The sequence below is a fragment of the Portunus trituberculatus genome, chromosome 44 (genome assembly GCF_017591435.1).
Source record: "Portunus trituberculatus isolate SZX2019 chromosome 44, ASM1759143v1, whole genome shotgun sequence".
Classification (NCBI taxonomy): domain Eukaryota; kingdom Metazoa; phylum Arthropoda; class Malacostraca; order Decapoda; family Portunidae; genus Portunus; species Portunus trituberculatus.
The window spans coordinates 13,609,688-13,633,277 of record NC_059298.1 but is presented as its reverse complement, the minus strand read 5'-3'; the positions used below and the strand labels follow the sequence as shown (position 1 = coordinate 13,633,277).

The 23,590-nt window shown below is 37.4% G+C and overlaps 2 protein-coding genes across 8 annotated transcripts in view; one reads left to right on the top strand and one right to left on the bottom strand.

The window, feature by feature from the left end:
* The first annotated feature begins 601 nt into the window (after positions 1 to 601).
* On the top strand, positions 602 to 11,857 carry LOC123518920 (transmembrane protein 39A-like). Of its 2 annotated transcripts, XM_045279991.1 has the most exons (12): positions 602 to 653; positions 771 to 868; positions 1,462 to 1,561; positions 2,195 to 2,396; positions 2,556 to 2,695; positions 3,071 to 3,169; positions 3,316 to 3,419; positions 4,173 to 4,184; positions 4,714 to 4,877; positions 5,109 to 5,206; positions 5,525 to 5,732; positions 9,244 to 11,857. In XM_045279991.1, exons 3-12 carry the CDS (start codon positions 1,485 to 1,487, stop codon positions 9,475 to 9,477), a joined length of 1,338 nt encoding a protein of 445 aa, XP_045135926.1. In that variant the 5' UTR covers positions 602 to 653; positions 771 to 868; positions 1,462 to 1,484; the 3' UTR covers positions 9,478 to 11,857. The 2 variants fall into 2 exon arrangements, with proteins under 2 accessions (XP_045135926.1, XP_045135927.1); XM_045279992.1 differs by lacking the exon at positions 4,173 to 4,184 and having other exon boundaries at positions 604 to 653.
* A 3,770-nt stretch (positions 11,858 to 15,627) lies between these two features.
* Positions 15,628 to 23,590, bottom strand: part of LOC123518823 — a 32,413-nt gene continuing 24,450 nt past the window's right edge. For all 6 annotated transcript variants that reach the window (XM_045279850.1, XM_045279853.1, XM_045279851.1 and 3 more), the window contains 6 exons: positions 20,531 to 20,653; positions 19,763 to 19,853; positions 18,332 to 18,482; positions 17,871 to 18,045; positions 16,819 to 17,026; positions 15,628 to 16,453 (listed from right to left, as the gene is read on the bottom strand). In XM_045279850.1, coding sequence (XP_045135785.1) covers positions 16,302 to 16,453; positions 16,819 to 17,026; positions 17,871 to 18,045; positions 18,332 to 18,482; positions 19,763 to 19,853; positions 20,531 to 20,653 — 900 coding nt within the window. In that variant the 3' untranslated portion in view covers positions 15,628 to 16,301. The remainder of the gene's footprint in view (positions 16,454 to 16,818; positions 17,027 to 17,870; positions 18,046 to 18,331; positions 18,483 to 19,762; positions 19,854 to 20,530; positions 20,654 to 23,590) is intronic.

Genomic DNA, 23,590 nt, shown 5'->3' with positions numbered 1-23,590 from the left:
AGTTTCCCGCATCGTAGCATTGATAAGTGGAATAAACTGAGCAGTCATGTCGTTGACGTGGTGTGTGTCAATCAGATGAAAGAGAGATATGACAGGAATGGACAAGGAGACAGGGCACAGAGAGCTTAGCTCGGGCCCTGTAATACACAAAAAGGTAAATACAAATAGGTAAATACAAGCTTACCTTTATGGACTTTCTACAGATGTAGTGCATAGTAAGTGAAGGTATGAATTCACCATCAAATACTCTCTTCAGTATAGCTTTTTGAAATGTCTGTATCATCTCAGTTGAGTCAGTTCATACTCTTCCAGCTTGTCGCGTGTCCACTGTGCTGTTCGTAGACTACACTGAACTTGATATCATGTGCATTAATTTCTAAGTGCAATGAGTTGATGACGTATTGATGGAAAGGGCAGTTCATGCCGGTCCTACCGACATGTTTTATGCATATCTGGTGTGAAATTAATTAATAAATCAAGCCATAGTTTTTCGTTTTTTTCTTCCTCCTCCTCATCATCATTATTCTTGGCATCATATTAGCATTCTTTTATAAAACCTTCGTCTCTGCATTAGGTGTGGCCATTGAAGACACTTTCTCTACCCTAATCTTGACGTTGCATTTAACAGTAGGGACTGGCACGGAGACACCTCAGTGAGCCGATTTTATTTTGGGTGCCTTGGGACAGTACCCTTCTTAATTGAATAATAATTATTATTCTCATTATTACCATCTTCATCATTTACCACATATTTTCTTATTTGTGTAAAGGTTGTAGCCTGACACACATCCGTTAGAAAGACAACCGTCCCTTCATAACATTGGCTGGAGTAAACATTGCGTCGCTTGCATCCTCTTTCTTCTCTTAGGTAAGTTTTTCCTCATTTCAATGCTACTTTCAACCACTCCTATCATTTGGGAGTTAATCAGATGGATAAAAAGCCATATCCATCGTTCTGGAGTTTTTTTTTTTTATCTAGATAAGAGAGGTCTGACCAAGGACGCAAAGATAGATAACCTCAATGGTTAAAAGATTCCTCCCCTCCATGACCGTTATCTTGTTATGCTACTTCGATGAGTGTTTTCTCCCTCCCAAGTACTGCTGCATCTTCCACGTAGAACATATCAGAAATTTGTAGGAACAGTTGATTAATTCACTATTGACAAATGCAGCTGTAATAGAGACGGACCAAGGAAAAGAAAAGGAAAAAAAGAAAAAAATCTAAAGCTAGAACAGTTTATACTAATACAACTTTCAGCCCTGATTTCAGGGATCGGTAACTTGTAAATAGATGAGCTGAAGTCATTAGTGTAGTGAAAGATTTATATATTTATCTTTTCAGTTGTGAAGATGTGTAAAGATTAGTTTTAGAGATTTTTATTTATTTTTTTTTACTACTACTTTTATTTATTTACTGTGTGAAATTCCTTATTAAAGTTACATGTTTGTAATGGATTGCAGGCATCCAGCCCGAGATATTTGCGATGGCAGGAGGACGACGCAACACACCTCGAGCTCCACCACCAAAACCTGTGCCATTTTTGGACCATGATTTGAAAAGGTTAATACAGTATAACTTTTATGTTTCTCATATATTTTTGTTCTGGTTATCCTCGCACCATCTGTCGTTTCAGTTGTATTTTTTCAAACAATTTTCTTTCAAGCAGATTACTTAATTCCTTTGGGAATAGAAAGGGATGTGAGAACTCACATGAATATCCCCCAGTGATGGAGGACCAAAGATGACTGACTGACAACCAAGTGTTGCTAGAAGAGTATGTCTGATGATATATAAAAAGAAGACACATGTATAGATATTCTTGCATATTGGTGTTGTCAAACTGATTCCATAAATCTGTGTATGGACACACCAATAAATTGTTCTAATTTCAAAATGTAGAGGTTGTCTGCTTGGATGTGGAGAATGATACATAGTATATCACATTATTGGTTACATTGTCAATGTTTTGGTATCATTGTCATCATGTACACATAATCTATTCCATTATAATCAGTGCAGTATTCCAGTGTAGGGCCATCAATCCAAAAAGCTGTAGAAGTAGAGGAAAAATATTAAGTACTAACATTTATGGTTTGTTATTAATTGATGTACAATGTAACTGTGACACATTGTGGGGAATTGTTGTTATACTGTGATAATGAGTGAAAACTGAAACATTTCCTTCCATCACAGAATAGGGCATGCCGAAGACGGTCCACCTTTGATGCCAATAACCCCTCCAAAACACATGACCATCCCTGACATTCCTCGCATATCGGAGATTGGGTTTGAGACACTGATGTTGGTGTTCAGTCTCATGTCTCTTGCGCTGCAGTACCTCAACATATATCGCACTGTGTTTTGGCTCCCTCACTCACACACAAAATATGCCATGGTAGGTAATATCTTCCTTGAACATTGAAATACAAAAATGTATTTTGGCATTGAATGATTTGGGCTTATAGTATATGATTAAATGATTATTTTATTTACTTATTTTTATGATTTCATTTTGAAACCACATCATATAGATTGTTTTAATTTTCTTCTGTAGAATTTGTACCTGATAGATGGCAGTGTGGTGTGGTTCATTGTGATCACACTGACGCGGCGGTGGGGCTGGAGCATCATCAAGTTGATCGTCACCAGGTGCCTCCACCAGTCTTTGTGGAAATCTGCTCTCTCTGTAGCGCGGTAAGCTTTGCAGTGTGTTACATAGATTAGACTGTGATGATATATCATTATTGGTAACATTTTCTATTAATATTATATTTCTCTCTCTCTCTCTCTCTCTCTCTCTCTCTCTCTCTCTCTCTCTCTCTCTCTCTCTCTCTCTCTGATAACATCTTCTAAAACTGTTACAATGTATAATTCCTACTATCCTTCCTTAGAATGGCATCCTGTGATATTTATTAAGTACTTTGTGGTCTATATTTATATACAATTTTATAAAAAATATTGATATTAATGGTGATGCTCATCTGCCCATATAGGTGATCATATAGGCAAGTGTTATGACTTACTTCTCATTGCTTATTTTGTTACCGTTTCATTCTTTTTACTTTACAGAATTCTGTTTGTGTGTACCATAGCCATTCTTCTGGGATTCTGTTTGTACACAATTAGTGATGCTCTCACCTACATTAAAATCCTTGCTCTGGGATATCCGTAAGTTATCCGTAGCACAGGTTCAGAAGTTTTATGTAATATTTTAACTTTATAGAAAGAGATTTTTATACTAATTTTTATATGTGCAAACATGAAACAATTTTTTTAGTAAAGGGTGACCACAATTTACCTAACATTTTTTTCAGGCTTGTATTTTATGTTTTTATATTCGACATGGAAATCACCTCCTTTCTTGAAGTGATACCTGTCCCCCTGCACTACAAGGAAGAAGGTGTCAAATCTAGACAAGGTAAACTACAAATACAATATTGTTCTGCCTTTTCTGTGTGACAATTTTATATGTAAAGATATTCATATAATTCATGATTTGAGTTAATGTAATGTAATCTTTAATGTCTATTCTGTGGGACTTTAAAAAAATAGTGGTCTCTATTGAAGTCACCAGTTTTTCCCATTGAAGCACTATTCTTACTCAGTAATTCCTTAATCTCCTATTCCTTCTCTCTTTTTCAAATACTACATTTATATTTATTTTATATATCAGAATATTTACTTCGAATTGGAGTGGTAGCATACATTTACTACCTATCTGTGATTTATTTTACATATATCAACAATTACACATCACCAATTTAGGAAATATGTATGTCTGGCCATGCTGCAGGCTGAGAAATTTCTGTACTGACCCAAACCAGACCTTGGTTTTTGAGTAGTAGAACTATAGTGTAGACTAAGTTGGTACTCTGATGTGATAGATGAGTTCCACTTGCAACTTTTAAGTCATGAAAGTATGATCTGTGCTATTGAATGTAAAAAGAGGTTCAATATTGATGTATGGAACACACTTCTCTCTGCTTTCCAAATCCTAAATGTTCAACCCACATGTTGCATTCACACATTTGTACTTTACACTATGATACAGTATTGTCTTTATCATCTTCCTAACTGTCCTGTTCTTCTTGATACACCCTCTAATATCATAGCACATTCGTTGCTTGTAATGCTTTATTTTTTCTCCCTCCATACCACTGTCTTTTCACAGGATTGAACCAAGGTATTTGAATTCCCCTATCTTTCATATTCTTCATCCATTCAGTTTCATTTCACACTTCACCTCACATGCCATTTTCACTTTATGTTTATCACATTCTATCCTCATTTATTTTCATGATATTTTACTTTTATTCTATCAATTTCATCATGTTTAATTCATCTATTTAATTTGATATTCTTAATTTATTGTTTTCTTCACTCAATCATAATTAGGTAGGCTTTGCCAATTTTCTTGTATAGTACTTAATGAACTGATATGTTGATGGTTCTTACATTTAGATTTGTATCTCTTTATGAGGTTATAGCCTCCTGTTTGTACCTTCCACTCCTTTGATTAAGCCAACTTGCATTCATTATGAGATACATCAAAGCAACCACAAAATCCTCTTATATTCAATTTCATTAGTCATATTTGATGCTGAAAAGTTTGTATTTATTTATTATTATTATTTTTAGGATTTAACAGCAAGTAGAGAATGTTAAGAATTGAACTAATATTACTATTGCATAACATTTGAGTTTGTTGACAGCTGTTCCACGTGTCATACAACACGCGTGCCAGAACAGTGCTGAAGCTGTTCGTGGTGAAGTAGAGTTTCTCACCAACGACTGTAACAAGCGCATGGCCCAAGTCATGTACCAAACCATTGTCATCGTTTACTACACAACACTCATTCCTTGTTTCTTTGTTCCGGTAAGGGAGAGAAAAAAAGAAAAAAATTATGGAGTATTGTGGAATGACATTTACTCATATTTAATACATGATTATTTAGTTCGCGACTAAGACTCATTCCATGTGAATTTTATGCAGTCACTTCCCTGATTGTGTAAATAAGTGTTATTAATGGATTTTATTCCTCAGTGCATGATTATATAGCATAGGTGTCTTCTATTATTATGTCATCTTCATATTTCTCTTTTTCAGAGTTCACTGTATTATGATGTACCATGGGTGTCATGTCACATACTGTTTGTGACTACCACTTGCTTTATGTGGCACTTATTATACTGTTATCCTCCAAGGTGAGTTACCTTTCTTTTTGTCTATAGTACTGTCATGTCCCACTTCAGATAATTATGGACACACTGAAATACTGGACTGGTCAGAATAAGTCAGCCACAAGAGGACATCCATTGCAGTTTATATGTCTTGTGATCTGTAGTACTAGCCAGTGAGACAGGACAATTTCTGGAAGATTATTATTGTGATAAGGTATTAAAGGAAATATTTCTGTATCAGTAATTGCTGAAACCACATTCAAACCATGTACATATTTGATATCATTCTTCTGGGTTCTTAATTTTAATTGTCAATCTTTTGGTAACAATTATTTATCTTAGGTACTGTGATATTCTTCATCGTGCATCTCTTCACCTTGGAGGATGGGCAAGACTTGAGGGCAGGTCATCCCATGCTCCATACAATCCCTGGTCAAATGCAGTTTTATGGCCTCAAGGAGCATTAGTGAAACACAATAGAGAGCTGTATCGAGCTGAAGGCATCACTAATGCTGCAGAACCAGGCAACACAACACATGCTAGACTTCATGTATGTATGAATCTTTATGATTTATTTCATTTGTTTATTACCATAATTTCTGGTCTAAGATACATACACTTTTTTCCTTATGTCTAATACACTTGTACTTATTTTGTGTAGTTACTTATAGTTTAAGGAGCTGAGCACATTCCTTGATTTTGGGTAATGCAATGGGGAATTTTCAGAACTAATCCACCAGATGTCACTGCTTCTACATGTCCCTTGCTGACATGAGCTAAATTATTGTTGTATTAAATCCCAGGCACATACAGATGCATAGAACATTGATTATGATGATACTGTTGACATTCTATATCTACTTTTATATATCCTGTATGGATAATTTTGGGAGAAGTTAGTCAAAACAGGTATATTTTTTGTGATTATCTTGTAATTTTGCTATTAGTATCTTAAATGCAGCATACTACAAGTGTAAAATCTATTGATTTGGATAATGAAAAAGATAAAATCTTTGACTGTACTATATAGTATGGACCAGCTTACTCAGTAACATAGTGATATATGGGTGTAGTTATTTTCGTGGGAATTTTAGGATCGCTTTCATCGAGATTAAGACCTGGCAAACAATTGAGCAAAAACTAAGCATATCACTAGACAGCTGTTGAGTGAGGAGAGAGAAATATGAGAAGTTTTCCTCCTCCTCATAGCACAGTGACATAGACATTACTGCAGGAATTAACTATTTGTCCAACAATATGTTCGTTTGTTAAGTTAAACAGGTGGCCAGCCCAGGTTTGGTTAGACAGCAACACTTTGGCCAGTTGCCTTTTCTTAATTAAAATTGTTGTTTCCATATACTAGTAAGTTGAGCTGTCTTTTGGAGTTTTAAGCGACACACACATGTTGTTCTCATGTTTACTGTCAACTGGATTAATACATTTCCGATCAAGGGTGCACTCTTTTGGAAATGTGGAAATGACCAAACAAATCTCAATGCCAGTTCATGAGAAAATCAACTTATCTACATTTGTTCATGAATAGGGTTTGATTTTGCCTGTGTTACTATTTAGAAGGAATTATGTAGAAAAATATATTTTAACGAATTATTGCATCTCTGTGTTTATAGAATGACACTGCAGGTATGTTCTATATTACCCCGTGTGAGAGCGAAGAAAACACGTACTGTGCTGCCACCTGGTGACAACCACTTGTTCTGAAAACTTCCCATAACATTCTTGCATTCCTCCGGCCACAATTAGTGCATTCCTGGAAAAGCGTTCTTCAAATATTTTTGCTTGGTGCATTCCTGCGTTAGCACTCCTAAACTATTAAAGCGTCCCTCAAAAAAAGTAGTGTGTTCCTCAGAAAATTTTTTTAAAAGTAAAAGAAAAATGCTGCTTTCCTTAAAAACACTACTGTGCGCATCAAAAGAATCATTCCTCAAAAAATAAAACAAAACACAAGATAATAAAGAAATAAAAAAATTACAACATCCGTTGGTTAGAAGGGTATAGACAGGTTTACACTATGAACAATTTGTACGTACTGCTGTAATGGCACAAAAAATGTTTGTTAGTCTTAGCAGCTGACCAATGGGAGAGCGCCCTAAACATAATCAACTAAAGGTTTGGTCGTCTTTGCCGCCTGAATGTAAGTGACAATGTTGCCGCGTAGTGAATGTCATATTTGTTGTTTCCATTGAAAACGTTTGAAAGCGTTTTGAAATTTTTTTTTAAAATTTCGTAATGCTCGAAACATAGGAACGCTTTAAAATTTTGGGCGGTGCATTCCTCTTATTTGCGTTCCTTTGAAAAACTTGGCTTTCCTGTGTTCTTGTATACCTAAAAAGGAGGGTGTGTACATATACAAGAATGCAAGAATGCACTAAACAGATTTAGTTTTATAGGCAGGAATCCTCTAATAGAACAATAAATACAGTGGAGACTCAATATTCGAACATCTAAATACAGTACTCAAACTTTTCAATACTCGAACGCAAAAGTTCGATTTAATACTAAAAAAATACCTTATAGCTGAACGTCCACACACGTGGTTGTAAACAAAGGCTCCCTGGCGTCCCCGTTCCCCCTCCTCCAATTGTGATTTATGCTGTCGCATTCATCAGAATGATTGATTGTTTGATACATTTATTGTTGCATTAATAATGAAATACAACAAAGGAGGAGGATGGACCTTGCCACCTACTCCCTGGGCAATGACATAAGGCTAAACTATCAAAAATGTATAAATAGATAGTATACATAACAAGAATACAAATACATACTTAAGTAAATAAATACAGATATTTTACACCTTATTGCATAAATATCGTACAGTCTGGGAGCAAACTGAGGATATTCCCTTAGAGTGGTTGAGTCTAGACTAGAAGATGGTCAGTGAGGCTATGCAAGTTATGTTGACCTTGCGGCCTAAATTTAGCAATGAGAGGACATTCCATGATATAATGATTCTATCTGTAGTTTTTTCATTTATAAACTTACATTAACACCAAAGGCTTATTGGTGGTGAAAATATGTGGTAATCAAACGGCCGCACATTTGATCATATACAAAGCTTTGTCATCTCCCTTCTCGCAGCTGGCACTGTACCGTTCTGATACCATATTACTGGTAATACCGGTATTACTGTAATACTGATATACCGATACCAGTGCGCATCCTTAGTACTGCTGCAATCTTGAGAAAACAACATTCTTCTGCGTTCTGTCGGTTGCTTTTCATTTAGAACTTACGATGGCACCAAAGGGGCTTATTAGTGGTGAAAAATAAAGAATCTGGTGAGAGTGCAAGTGTTAGTGAGCCACAGCCCTTTATTAGTGGATTCACAGGAATCACACCAGGAGAAACTTTACAAAGACTTTTTTATGGATTGTGACTCATCCTCCAGTAACCTCCCTCCTTCTCCCCTCCTCTTCTAAGTTATCCATCACCAGCCTTCACTTATGGTATGTACAAATCAAAATTGTAAAAAGAAAAAAAAAAAATACATTGAAATTTTTATAAACTTGCAGTTTTGCTAAGATTAGAACAAATGACCTGATTTATAGGTATCAATAGTCGAACGTTTTAATACTCGAATAGCCATTTAGAACAAATTAAGTTCTAGTATTGAATCTCCACTGTACTGTATATAATAGCACACCATTATGATCACTTGTGTAAGTCGAGTTGAGTAGAGAGCAAGAAACATAAATCAAGAATTGCTGTTGAAAATAATTATTTTAGAAGTTCATGTAATATGTAAAGAATGGAAAGTAAAAATAATTATGGAGTTATTGAGGTAATCAAAAGTAACACTGATGCAGTTCTGTCACTGGAGAAGAATAGCAGAATGTGAGATAACAAAGATAATATTTTGTGTGAGTATGATAAATGCAATGGATGTAATATGGCATCCACATTCCATGAATTGATGAGAGAAAGGTGTGAGAAGAGAATGAGCATGCATAAGTGGAGATTTACTTCTATAATGGTCATTCCTGTCAAGAAGTTCTTAAGACTAGACACTTGCTAATGTTGTTTTTTTGTTCTCTTTACAGGCTATATTTTGTGATCCATCTCGTCCTGTCTTAGTGCTGGTGTGGGTGTGTGTTTGCTGTGTACTCCTACATCTGGCATTACTGGTTTCTCTTCATCAGTGGCACCAGCTCTTAGCAACGGCACTTGTTCTCTCTGCTTCATATGCAGCATTGTATTATCTCTTACGGGATTACTTGGTACTCAGAAAAGTATATCAACAAGAACAGCAACTTCAAGAAAGAGTTGTCAATTAAAAGAATGTAACAAACTTTCATCTAACAATATTTTTTGTAAAGAAATTATTGTTAGACCAGTTTATCATGAATCTCTGTTTAATTTTTCATTCAAGCATTTATTTTCATTCTTATCCATTAAGATGACTTTCTTTGAGAAATTTTACATATTTCTCAAGTAATTTTTGCTCCAGAAAGTATGCTCAGTATGAGGTAAATGTATTTTTTAGTTTATTGTTAAATCTCCCAAGTGAAGAAAGCCAAAGATGTGATTATTGCATAATTTGCTTAGCAAAGTTTTAGTCTTAATTTACAGGTCAGAGAACCCTCACCTGCAAATATTCTCCTTTTCTTCCTGTCTAAATCCTAATCTTTTTTCAAAAATTGTCTGTACACCTAGTTTTCATTATATACAGGCTCTGATTATGCATACTCATATTTATGTGATAACCTTCAATGTGCCAAGTATTCTCACTATACAAGAAAGTTCACGTTGATGTGCACTGCTCGTTAGAGTGGTGAATAACTTGTTGTCGAAATGCTTGAGTTGAAGATTCAGGTGATATGGGACGGAGAGAAGTTTAGTTGGATAATGGCTTCCCTGTAGGTAGAATAGCTTGAGCCAAGGATGATTCAGGCTACTTATTTATACTTTTTATAATGTGTTCATCTAACCATTTGAACCAGCCTGAAACACCAAAGTCTGGAATTTTGGTGATGCTGGTGTGGCTGACTAGATTGAAAACTTTGGAAAGATCAGTGCTGAGTTGTGTGTATGTTAGTGCACTATGTACATCAGTGCTCACCTCCCATTCACTGTTCTTGATTTTTTTTATGCATTCAGTTTTTTCATATCACAGTATTATAATACAGCATAATTAACATTATTGACTGTCAATATTGAGTTGTGAATCTTAACCTATGAGGTAATGTTCACACTAATTGGATTCTCACTATCTAAGGATTTTCACAGAATCTAACATGAGCATATAATGAGAATGAGATGAATGTACTGACAACACTTGAAATAATTTTTTGCTCAGATGAGAATTGACACCCATTCAGAAAATACATATACACCACATTATTAATATGGTTTGTAGGTAAGGCTGTGCATCCAAGGCAGAAGGGAGGAATGGGTTTAGAAATGTATGTCACTTGTTACTTGATAGCAAATCACTTGATCTCTTGTGTTGGGCTCATATAACAAAACTCACTGATTACAGTCAAAAAGATATGATTAAACATACAGCTAGTCATATTAGACATATGCATGTTGGACCTCATTTGTGTTTCAAACCCAGGATCAACATTGGAGAATATCATTCATGCATTGATCATGGAAGCAATTGAACTTATTTTCTTTGTAACTTGTTACAAAGAGTGGCTTGTGAACATGCCTATGAATGTTTTATTTCCAGTGACAATATGTGATTCTATATGTGTGTTTATTGCTTTTATTTGAAATTGATATATTGCATAAGATATCACTAAAAGTGCTGAAATCCATTTTCTTTTGGAAATGAGCTTCACAATTTTTTTTTCATGAAGGGACTTTGGCCTGCTATGAATATCTGATTTGGATACACATTTTTCTTCTTTGATACAATTTTTTTTTCCAATACTATTGTCAGACATTGGCAAACCTAATGTATTTTGTATATTATTATATTTGTTACTATGTATGTGTAATGTAAATAGTTATTTATTTTGTAATTTTACTAATACTATTCAAGTATTTCAAAGAAATTATCTGATATTCTCATTATATACCAATTATACTTCCATTTGATGGTTTTAATCCTTCAGTTCTTATACTGTACAAGGTGTCACCACAAAAAGTGAATTTTAAATTTATTCACTGCTTACATTGTATTTAACAAAGTATATCTTTCTTTTCAAGTTATGTTCAAAACACATGGAAGTTTTTGTCTCAGAGAGTATTATCAGCTTAGCTCAGCCATGACACTCTTGGTCAAGCAATGAACAAAAATCATAACATTGTATCAAGACAGAGTCATTAGTAGACTCAGTGAGAATGTTTTAGAGATGCTCCATTCATATCAGCAATCAAGAAAATACTATAGTCAAGAAGTTTGAAAGCCATGGAACTTACCAGAACCTGAAATATAAAAATACCAGAAAAAAAATTAGATGTCTTGTTAAACAGAACATAAGTAGTGAATAATTGAAAATTTAACTTTTTTTTCTCACCCTGTATTTTCACATTTTATGTTTCTCTCTCTCTCTCTCTCTCTCTCTCTCTCTCTCTCTCTCTCTCTCTCTCTCTCTCTCTCTCTCTCATTTTTTGACTCCTTGATGACTTCCCCTGATAACAATTAACTAGTCATTAAGCCTGTGGCTCTTTTGCTCACAATAAAATGTGCATTTTGAAAAAGTTTTTTATGTGTTCTTTTTATTGGTATATCTTGATCACATAATGAATGATGGCAGTGAAAGTACTTTAGATTTAATTAATACTTGTACTTTGCATGCATTATGCTATGCTTTTAATTTTTTTTTTATGAAATTTTTGTCATTAATGTGATTGTTTTCTTTCTTTAAGAGAAGTTATCTTTTTATATGCATCTTATAAATTGGAGATACCTTTTTTTTCTTTCTACTTAACTCTAAGTATGTAAAATATTGTTCTATTGTATGACTAAGATACCAATATTAAAAAGTGAAAAGGAAAGGTGAAATCAGCAAAGTCAGACTTTGCCCATGAAAAGCAAAAAAATTCTTACAGGAGTTGATTTTCTTAACCGTCTTAGAATTTACTTGAAACTTTCTCAGGATGTCCTTTTTTTTTCAAGTGTATCAATTCACATCTTCATGATGTCAAAATGGTAATTTTAAATTTCATGTTATGAAAGAGAATAAAGTTCTAAGGAACCATATCATTCAGTATGTGACAAAAGTAATGATCATGTTGATGTGTATGAAAACTTCATACCTAGTAAGAAATTTGACAGCTTATTCAAATTAGGAGCACACGGAGTGTTCCAAATGACACTTTGATTTGACAGACTTTTTTAGATTGTCTGGATTGGAAGCTGTCAGTTCTTTTTGTCTCTTGTAGAGTTTCAAAATAGTCCCTCCAACAAATGCATATTTTCCTTCCTTAGCAAATGATAAACTTAAGGAAATGAGTTTGTTTGAAAGTATACCTAATATTCAATCTTAATTACACAGTGATTTATCGATTGATATTGTGAGGGTATTTTTCTGGCAGTGAGTAGAGTGTGGACATATTTGAAACATTGATTTATTCAAGCCTTCCTCAATGCAAGTGGATGGCGTCTATGGGGTAGTGCATCGATGCACCTTGCTGTAGTAGTATTGGACATGGCCAAATTGCGGCAATAGCGGGGATAAAGTGAGTGTTGATATCTTGAGAATAGTAGTATTTGTGTGAATTTTAGTGCATTTTTGTTTACCTCAATTACATTAACCTAGATTTACCAAAGAATGGGGCACATCATATTACAATGCAAGTGTACATTTTTTTTTTATATCAACTTACCCACAGCCATGTAGTTAATGGTAACCTATATTATTTGTAAACATATGAATTTCCTACTGGACAAGGACAAAGTGATCCTGGGGAAAATGCGAGGCAAGTGTGTTACAGTGTGGTAGTTTCTCTGAGTACTGCTCACCTTACCACGTGGCGCGTAGTGAAAGTTGGAAAAAGAGGGAAAAAACTGAGTTTTCTAAATGCTTTAAAATATTATCCTGCTGGTTTATGTGATTGAAGTTTTGTTTGTACAGCAGAAATGTACACCGAGAAAAGAAAAGTATAGTGACTACATCCATTAACATATGTTGAGAAAATAAAGATTTGATTCTTGCCTGAGAAGCAAGTAACTATTTCACTGCTTCTGCAACAATATGTTTTATATGCGTTCAAAGAAACCATTACTAATATAACCAGATACTGAGGAGAAAACTAGGACAAGTTGTTTATAGTTCCATCTGCTGCCGAGTCAGAGGTAATACGTATTTACACGCGTGAACTTGTTCATTAGTATTTTTTTTTTTTTTTACTAATTCATCTATTTTTCAGTCACTCTTTGTTACAATACGTACTTTTTAGTTGCGATCTTGACAACGGCTTGAAGTTTGCCTCGGTACTAAGTTATTTATTTACTTACATAATAATTTTTTACTTCCACATTCAACACGTTCATTCGATGTAAGAACCAAGCCACAGTGTTGATTGTGCGAAACTGTATGTTCATCCAGTGTTTTCCTTTTGTGTCGTTGCAGAGATGTGAAGACGTAAGTTGAGTAGTCATACACACCATACAAGCCTCAAGCTGACTCGGGCCTTCGCCCGTCCTTCTCAAACATACTAGAACTAGATGATGATGGTTCAATGGCTGGAGGCTGCTAATGTGAGTACTCTCTCTCTCTCTCTCTCTCTCTCTAAAAAAAAATGTGTTCCATGCAGAATCGGAGATGTGTGTGTGTGTGTGTAATTTTTTTTTCACCTCGGGCGTCTGCTGGCCACCCAGCCAGTCTTCTCCATTACGGAGCGAGCTCAGAGCTCATAGACCGATCTTCGGGTAGGACTGAGACCACAACACACTCCACACATCGGGAAAGCGAGGCCACAACCCCTTGAGTTACATCCCGTACCTACTTGCTGCTAGGTGAACGGGCTACACATTAAGAGGCTTGCCCATTTGCCTCGCCGCGCCCGGGGCTCGAACCCGGACTCTCTCGGTTATGAGCCGAACGTGCTAGTGACTACACTATGTGTGTGTGTGTGTGTGAGCTCGCGCGCGCTGGAATGGAAAGATAGATATATAGGTACGTACGTACGTACATGGATGGGTAGATAGATAGGAAGATAGGTTGATACACACACACACACACACACGTCCGGTAGCTCAGTGGTTAGAGCGCTGGCTTCACAAGCCAGAGGACCGGGGTTCGATTCCCCGGCCGGGTGGAGATATTTTGGTGTGTCTCCTTTCACTTGTAGCCCCTGTTCACCTAGCAGTGAGTAGGTACGGGATGTAAATCGAGGAGTTGTGAACTTGTCCCGGTGTGTGGTGTGTGCCTGGTCTCAGGCCTATCCGAAGATCGGAAATGATGAGTTGTGAGCTTGTTCCGTAGAATAACGTCTGGCTGTCTCGTCAGAGACTGCAGCAGATCAAACAGTGAACCACACACATAAGCGGATAAAAATCGATAGGTTTCTTCACGGAACAGCGGATTTTTTAAGTATAACGGAAGAATTACAAATATATATTAGGTATAGTAATGTTAACCACACCATTTTCTCGTTATCCTGAAATAGCTCGTTCTCTCACTCATGAACACCTCGTGCGCCGTGAACCTCCACCTGTCTGCCCGCGCTGCCACTGTGCTCTAAGTGTCTCACATAATTATATTCATGGACTGCCCTGACACATACCCTCATCGTCGTGATGCATTTCCTTTCCTGGCCATCTTGCGACACCCCCCAGTGCTCACTGATTTTCTGTGATACTCTCCCACCTTTTCTGTCCCTAGAATAATGACCTTCCTTACCAGTTTTCATCTCTTCAATCAGATCTGAGTAAACTCAACTATTCTTAGTGCCATATAACCTTTCAGGCTTGGTGCTGGTACCTTTTAAAAATTCAATTCAATTCAATTCACTATTGTTTTTAAGGAGCAAAGGATTAGATGGGTTATAATGTGATGCATGTTTTTTTTTTTTTTTTTTTTTTTTTTTTTGGTGGGGGTTGGAGGGGGACGGCGGGTAACAGAATCCTTGATTGCTACAATCATATCAACTATCTTGGAAACTCGTAACTTTAAATAGAGCCTGCGAAAAAAAAAAAAAAAACAATCGGGAGCGAAGTTCAGTGGGTGGCAGAGAGACGGTTGGATGATAACCAGCTAGACGCTAGTTGTCTTTATTATGAAAATTAAAACCGTTGTAGTATGTGCGCACTATGCATACATTTAAAATTGCTTGTTAAGATGTAGCTACGATATTTACAAAATGAATGTTAAGAAATCAATGAGCAATTTGAAACTTTAGGAAGGGATCGAAGAGCTGAAGGTGAGCAGTGAGTTCATCAGCCAGTGCTTGTTACCATCCACTAATGGTTGTGTCGTGTTCGAGTTATGTAATGCTCGCTGGACAGGGTATTAGAGATTACACACAAATAAGTGCCTTTGATATTTAATTATATATATAATCACAGGCTACATTTCATCACAGTATAGTATTTCAGTGTCGTAAAGCCCAGTACAATAACCTTCAATGATGCATATATAGAATAAATAGTAAAAACATGAAATGAGAGTTGTGCGACTGCATGCATGCATAAATTATTTAAAAACGCAAGAAAAATGTTTTCTCACTAAGAATTCTTATTTTTAATTTTCGTACCATTCATGTTTAAAATTATAACAAAAAAAAAGTGCAGTATACGCGTGGAACGGTAGAACATGCGAGTATACAATACGTTACACACATATGTACATAAATATATAACTATGATTTGATTTTGTTCGAATTAGAGAATCTTTCAGAATGCAACAATACTGCTGCTACTCTTATTAACACAATTTCCATGACGCAATAGGTTCTATACATTATGATCAGGTCACTTAACAGGAATCATTAGAGTACAGGTTTTTGGTCGCATAAATAATTGAATGTGTAATATAGAATATAGGTAGTAATGATCCTCTCCTCTGTAGTCTACCAAGAAAGGATCAAGCTACAGTAATCAACACGTAGTAGTTAATGGAAATACTGTCCAGTAACGTTGTCTCACAAACCTTAGTGGGTTACACAAGGTTCGTGGCGTGCGGTGTGTGCGTGTGGTTACTGCTTACTTGAGCCTCGGCACTTGGGTTGCAAAGCTGCCCACAAAATTACCAGCTGGACTGTAGTTCGCCACCACGTAAGTCTTGCCGGATCTTGACTTGACCCGCGCTACTCCCAGCTCCTTCGAGTCAGCCCAGACCACCTGCGTGAAGTGACCTGCCCACACAGAGGTACTTTATTAACCAAAAGATTGAAAGAAAACAACAGAAAACTAGAGAACGATATACAATAGCAAAAGTTATGGTAATGAAAACCTCATCACTAATACTGCTAGAAGATACCTATATTCTAAAATTCTTCTGCGCCACATCTCTACCACTTTGAAGCTACACTGGATTTAATTAATGGTGTGTTTTATGGTTTTGGTGATAGATTAACAATATTTCTACACTATTGATAAGTGAAATACTCATGAGAACTCAGCTAATAATTTTTGTGGCCATTGAAAAGAGACGTGGTGAGAGAGTAGATCGCTTCTGTGAGGTTTAAGATAGTAACAATTAATGATAGCCACCACTCACCAGCTCTGAGGTCCCTAGGTTCTCCTCCAAATTTGAAATCCTTAATCTCGCTGTACCACGATTTGACTGCCTCATCACCCTTAAGGCTAAACCTTGGATCTGGGGAGTAGTAGCAGTACAGGTTCTCTCCGTACTGGTTGTTGGGACGGTGTTGCAGCACGTCCTTCTTGGCTATCGTCTCACACCACTCCTTCGCCACTTTGCTCAGCTGTGGAAGGAGAGTCGTGCATCAACTCTTCGTATGTTTGGAGAGGGGGGGGGGTTTTCCACTCAGACAGCTTTATTAGAAAGGGTGGAATCAAAGGGTTTTCGTCTCATCAACTGCTCTTCTCTGACTGACTGTCTTCAGCCTCTTTCTCACCGCCGAAATGTTGTATCTCTTTCTATCTTTTATCGCTATTTTCATGCTAACTGTTCTATTGATCTTGTTAACTGCATGCCTCTCTTCCTCCTGCGGCCTCGCTGCACAAGGCTTTCTTATTCCTCTCATCCCTATTCTGTCCAGCCCTCTAATACAAGAGCTAACCAGTATTCTCAATCATTCATACCTTTCACTGGTAAATTCTGGAATTTCTTACCTGCTTATGTATTTCCATCTTCCTACGACTTAATTTCTTTTAAGAGGGAGATTTCAAGACATTTGTCCCTGGCTTTTGGCTAATTCTTTCAAATCTTTTAGGGAACCTGCAGTTCCAGTGGGCCTTTATTTTCTAATATTTTTTTGCCCTTGGCAGATTTCCGTCTTGCGTAAAAAAAAAAAAATCAAACAAACAAACAAACAGAACAGTATTACTTATTTTTCCGGCTCTCGATTTTACTTCTGTGAATTTTGCCTCTTTCTATCGTTCTCTTTTGCCTTCTGTGCGTACACCGACACGAGTATTGGTGCACATACAGAGGTAATAAATAACACGTCATCTTGAGCAGAACGTGAAATCCATGTGGGCTGTGTTAATGCGAGAGTCTACAAGTATACTGAATGTTCCGCTCAAACTGGTGACAATCAAAATGCTCCTCAAACTGGTGCTCGGTCTCGCTCCTGCCACACTCACCTTCTTGCTCAGCTTGAGGGGTTGGGCTCCGTGTTTCTTGCGGTAGTCATTGTGGGCCTTGAGGCAGTCTTCAGCGAAATCTTCCTCATCGGAAGAGGACTCACTGGAGGAGGAAGACTTGCGAGTCTTGTTGATTTTTGATGTCTTGTTCGAGGTAGCCGACTTGGTGAACCCGCTGCCGAGACAATAATGTGGATTAGATTTGAGATGCAGAACCATCTGCAGTAATGCACAGTTTGAAAAATTAGGCACGAAAAATGATAACGTATAGAAGGAAGTTTCAATGACCTTATGACTTAGCTATCTCATATTTAAAGAAAAAATCACGTGGGGATATTTATTCAGCTGGTTCCAATAAAAATAATCAACACTGAAAAATAAGGAAAAGGGTGTGTGGTTATAATCCAGGTACAGAACAAGACCACGCCGCTATAATGCAAGTGTTTGTGAAGGAGTCTTACCCAACAGGCGGGACCTGGTCGGCAAACTGGCCCATCCAGTTGCCCTGAGGGTCGAAGTTAGCCACCACGAAGACCTTGGTGCCCGCGGCGCTCCTCGCCTTCCCTACCCCCATGTGCTTGGTGTCTTTCCACACCAGCTGCGAGAAGTGACCTGCGCACCATGCAGTACAGATGACGGAGAGAAATATAGAGATACTTTGAAGTTGATCCTTTATAGAAAACACATTTACGCTATTTTTATGTTACTTACTTATACATACGTATTCAGTACATTAGTATGTACAGGGTGGGGCGCGGATACTTCCTGATTTGAGAATGAAATAAAAACCTGTTCACACTTCACAATTCTTTATTCTTCTTTTATGCCTTTCACACAACCTGGGAGATTTACTTTTACACTATTTTAAAGACAATATCTTTTAAATGTCCACCTCCATTGTCAATACACTGATTCAGACGATTTCGAAAGCTTAGGTCTACTCTCTCCAGCATGTTGAGCGGTATATTGGCTATTTCAGTTCGGATGGCGTTCTGTAGGTCTTCCAGGGTCTGTGGACGGTTGTTATAAACCAGGGATTTCAGATATCCCCACAGGAAATAATCACAGGGGGTTAAATCAGGTGAGCGCGCAGGCCAGTTTAAGTCTCCTCTCAGGGAAATCAGTCGGTCGGGAAAAGCTTCTCTCAGGAATCCCATTGAAATGCGTGCAGTGTGGGCACACACTGATTTAGCCCCCTGTGATTATTTCCTGTGGGGATATCTCAAATCCCTGGTTTATAACGACCGGCCACAGACCCTGGAAGACCTACAGAACGCCATTCGAACTGAAATAGCCAATATACCGCTCAACATGCTGGAGAGAGTAGACCTAAGCTTCCGAAATCGTCTGAATCAGTGTATTGACAATGGAGGTGGACATTTAAAAAATATTGTCTTTAAAACAGTGTAAAAGTAAATCTCCCATGTTGTGTGAAAGGCATAAAAGAAGAATAAAGAATTGTGAAGTGTGAACAGGTTTTTATTTCATTCTCAAATCGGGAAGTATCTGCGCCCCACCCTGTATATACTTGCGATTGTATGAGGTAATAGTTTGGGATAAAGAAAATAAACATTGGCAGAGAAACTTTGGAGTTCCCTTTGTTAAGATGGTTGTCGTATGTTACCTATTGATGCTATTTATCATGTGATCCAAGTGCGAATATGATTATGTACAATACCCACGAGCAAATATTAATCTAAAACCTTATGAACTGATTTATACGAAGAGCACCACAGACAATACAAAAAAGAAAAAATGGGAATGCGATAAGTCGGGGTAATTGTACAGTATTATTTATCAGCTGTATGAAAAATGCACAACTGCACGCGCGATGGGTGTACAAAGGCGGTGATGACGCGCAAGTAAAGTACTAAGTGCGTGGACGAACTCACCAGACTTGAGCGCCGTTCCCTTGGGCTCTTCCCCGAATTTGTGATCCTTCACCTCTGAATACCAGTGGTCCACCACCTCCTTTGGTTTGGCCTGTGGGAAGGTCACCATTAGGAATCAAATCAAACTTTTAAAATAATCATATCACGCGCCATTTTAATTATTCTCCTCAATTACTCCATTCATTGTGTTTATTTGTTTGCAACACGAAGCTAGGCGAGAACCATTCTATGCACCATATCCTGAAACAGTTCGGCCTGCATCTATCCTAGTTTCAAAGGGCTGTATTTTTTTTTTTTTTTTAATTAATTAATTTATTTTTTTTTATGTTATGGCCTATAGCGCCTGTAAACATACTTGAAGAGTATATGTGAGAAGCGCCGTTCACCTTCCGCCCATTAGTGGCGCAGACAAATTTTGTTAAAGCTACATGGATGTTGTTAAGGTACTAATGACCGATCAACAAGGTTTCTTTATTATTAGAAAGAGAAACAGTGTCGAGAACTCGGCTGATAATATATGTAGCCTTTGAAACTAGTCGTGGTGAGAGAGCAAAGCGTCTCTGAATACAGGCGTATGTTACGTTGTGTTGTGTATTATATTGCCTTTATATACAACATCACTCCCTAATAATTAACGTCCCCTCTGTCTATATATTCCTTACTCATGTATTTTTTTTTTCCCTTATTTTTCCTCTTACCGAAAATTCAACATTACTTCTTTTACCACTCAAATTTTCCTACTGGCAAGAAGCAATGCACGCTACTCACATCGAAGTTGGTTGAGTTGGAGCTGAGACAGAAGACATTCTCTCCGTACTTGCTGTCAGGATTGTGGGACATCTTCTCGTCCGTTGCCAGCTTCTTTGCCCATATTTTGGCGTATTTGTTCAGCTATGCGTTGCAAGAGGTAGATAAAGAGGAGGAGGAGGAGGAGGAGGAGGAGGAGGAAGAAGAGGAGAAGGAGGAAGTATAAAGCGATCATGACAGCAGAACAAACACAAAAGATAGGCAAGTCGTGAGTTCGCCCCAGACAAAAGAAGAAGAAAAGAAGAAGAAGAAGAAGAAGATCACAGGATTGCAGGATAACCAAGAGGATTTGCATAAGTTAAAGTAAAGAGACGCATATCAACAAAAGCACACGGGAGGAGAATAAAAGAAACAAAGGAGAAAAAAAAAAACGGAGAAACACAAGATACATAAGAGTTGAATGGTAGTGACACAGCATTAAAAACAGAAAAAAATAATGTTTTTTTATATAGCCAAAGATGTAAACAAAGAAAAATAAGAAACATTTGATTATTTTGAGTTGAATAGATTAAGAATTTTCAAGAATGCAGATAGATTGACAATAAAAAAATATGAATTGAATGACATGAAAGCACAGTAAACACAACATAGAGGAGAATGAAGCAATTAGCTCCACGAAGCCAGGGAGTGAAAGGGAAGGCAAGGAATAAGGAAGGAAATGAGAAGGAAAATTCAGGAGTTAATAAAACGTTAGTGTAACAAATTACGTATTATTCTATCTATAAACCTCCACCAAGCCAGCACGGTAATTAGAAAAACTTTATTGTTAATCGTAAAACACTAATTTGCGAGTCAAATACCAGTCAGATAATAAAACTGTATGTACATAATTCTTCCCATCTGAATTAGTCAGTATCATTATTAAAACCTCTCTCTCTCTCTCTCTCTCTCTCTCTCTCTCTCTCTCTCTCTCTCTCTCTCTCTCTCTCTCTCTCTCTCTCTCTCTCTCTCTCTCTGTATCCCATTAGCACTGTAAAAAGAAAAGAGTCCATTCATATTCCATCCCTTTACATGTAATCATTCCAAACTACCACGTGCCCCACAATTACCAAGTATAATCACAAGTATCCGCAGAAGGTGGAGGAAGGGCTGCAAACTCATTTTCTCATGGTAGCGAAAATTGCCGGGTGCCGAGAATTGCTTCATATGAGTTTTGACCCACCGACCGTAATCATTTGAAATCGGCAAGAAGTCTCGGTGATGTAGCACTCGTCTATACTGGTCTGTACATCACATCCCGCGGCCCTGATCCTCTTTAGCCAATGGCCGTCCCCGGAGCAGGATCTAGCGCACCACTGGTCGATGGATTCCCGAGACGAGGCCAAGGGCAATACTGGGTGGAAGGAGGGCAGACACGAGCAGCCCTCCTCTCCTGCTCAATATTGCGCTGTTTCAGGCAGCGAGCAGCCACGCCCCGCCGCCCCTCTTTAATGCTGATGGGACTGGCGATGCTCTTAGGTCCTGCACGTACCTCCATGCATGGTTAGTTCATAACTGCTTGCTGTGAAAATGAGCAGTGGAGGCTAGAATAGAGCTTGATTTTGGATGTAGCATTGACTATTGTAATGCTGATCTCGCGTTCGTGTTTCGTCAGCATCATGCGCGAAAGTTTTATCAAAATTTCCTCAGGATCCATTTAACGTGTATGAGCTATGGACCGGTTTATTCATTACGTATTAAGTGCAATTCTTGATCTTAGAAAAGAAAAAACAAATTATGGTCTAAGAAAACTTAGAATTTTTACCTATCTGGCATCAGTGTTTGGACAGCATCAGCAATTGTATCTCATGAAAGCACAAAAGCGTTGTAAGCAATATTTGTCGTTAAAAAGTGATGCATCAAAATTATTACAATTGACTTAAAGACATTGCGTGTATCGCTGGAGCATGTTTAATTTAGGATTTTATTTTCTACTCCAGGAAAGTCACATACAAAAAGTTGCTAATACTTATCACGTTGGGCTACATCTAAAACATAATCAAAAAGTAAAGCAGCAAATAGGTAGCTGACCAGGATATCACGTATAGCAAAAAAAAAAAAAAAAAAGAAAAGAAAAAAAAGTAAATAAATAATAATAATAAAAATAATAATAATAATAGATAAATGAATAGAAAATGAAATAAACAGATAAATAAAAATCCGTCTATCACTATGTAAAAGTAACCCAGTCAGTCTTCAGCACAGCGTCCGGTACCATTCTCCACCAGCGGGTCCATACTGAGTAAATGATTTCATATTCCTTCACCAGTGCTGCAGATATCAAGGGTCTTGAGCCTACACACTGCATCACGTGAAGTGTTATTAGTCACACGTAATTCATTAGTAGTTTCACATCCCTTCACCAGTGCTACGAATATTGAAGGCGTTTGGGATACTGGAAGCATGGAGTGTTAGGAGGCAAACACCATCAGCCCGAAAAGTTAATACCCATCATGATTCACGGCGATGTAACGGGTCACTTGTGTCTCACCGTGATGGCAGCGTTAGTAACAGTATACGTACAGTACCGTGACTTCCCCACCCAGGCCACGAGCTGAGCGCCGCGAGACACCAAGGACGGGCAGCACCACACGCCATTGTACTGTGCTATATAAGGGACACTTTATGAAGACAATGCTGGAAAATCTCATGTTGACCTCAGCGTGAAGTATTGAGTTAAGCCGATAAGGAAAAGGGGAAAAGCGATTGTATATAAAGATTTAGAGACAATGCTGAAAGATCGATCCTTGTTACTATTGTGGCATGGCGTACTGAATTGAATCCTTAAGGAAGGGAAGAAGGAATGTATGAAGATGAATGTTTCTCGTCACGCTTAATCAAATTTTTCAGTCCAAATCTAAAGTAGTTTCGAAATACATCACTGGTTGTAAAAGAGGTGAGTGAGTAGTTCAGATATTTAGTGCTTAGAGTTGCATTACTGCACTGAGAAATCGTCCTGAAATACACTGACAAAGAAATTAAGAACCATACTGTCAAACGTCTCTTTACCTTATCTCTTAACTTTAGCGAGCATTAGTGGAA

Coding starts and splice junctions, on each gene's coding strand:
- LOC123518920 (XM_045279991.1), top strand. CDS start 1,485: ATGGCAGGAGGACGACGCAACACACCTCGAGCTCCACCACCAAAACCT. Junction 1,562..2,194: donor TTGGACCATGATTTGAAAAG/GTTAATACAGTA, acceptor CTTCCATCACAG/AATAGGGCATGCCGAAGACG. Junction 4,878..5,108: donor TTCCTTGTTTCTTTGTTCCG/GTAAGGGAGAGA, acceptor TCTCTTTTTCAG/AGTTCACTGTATTATGATGT.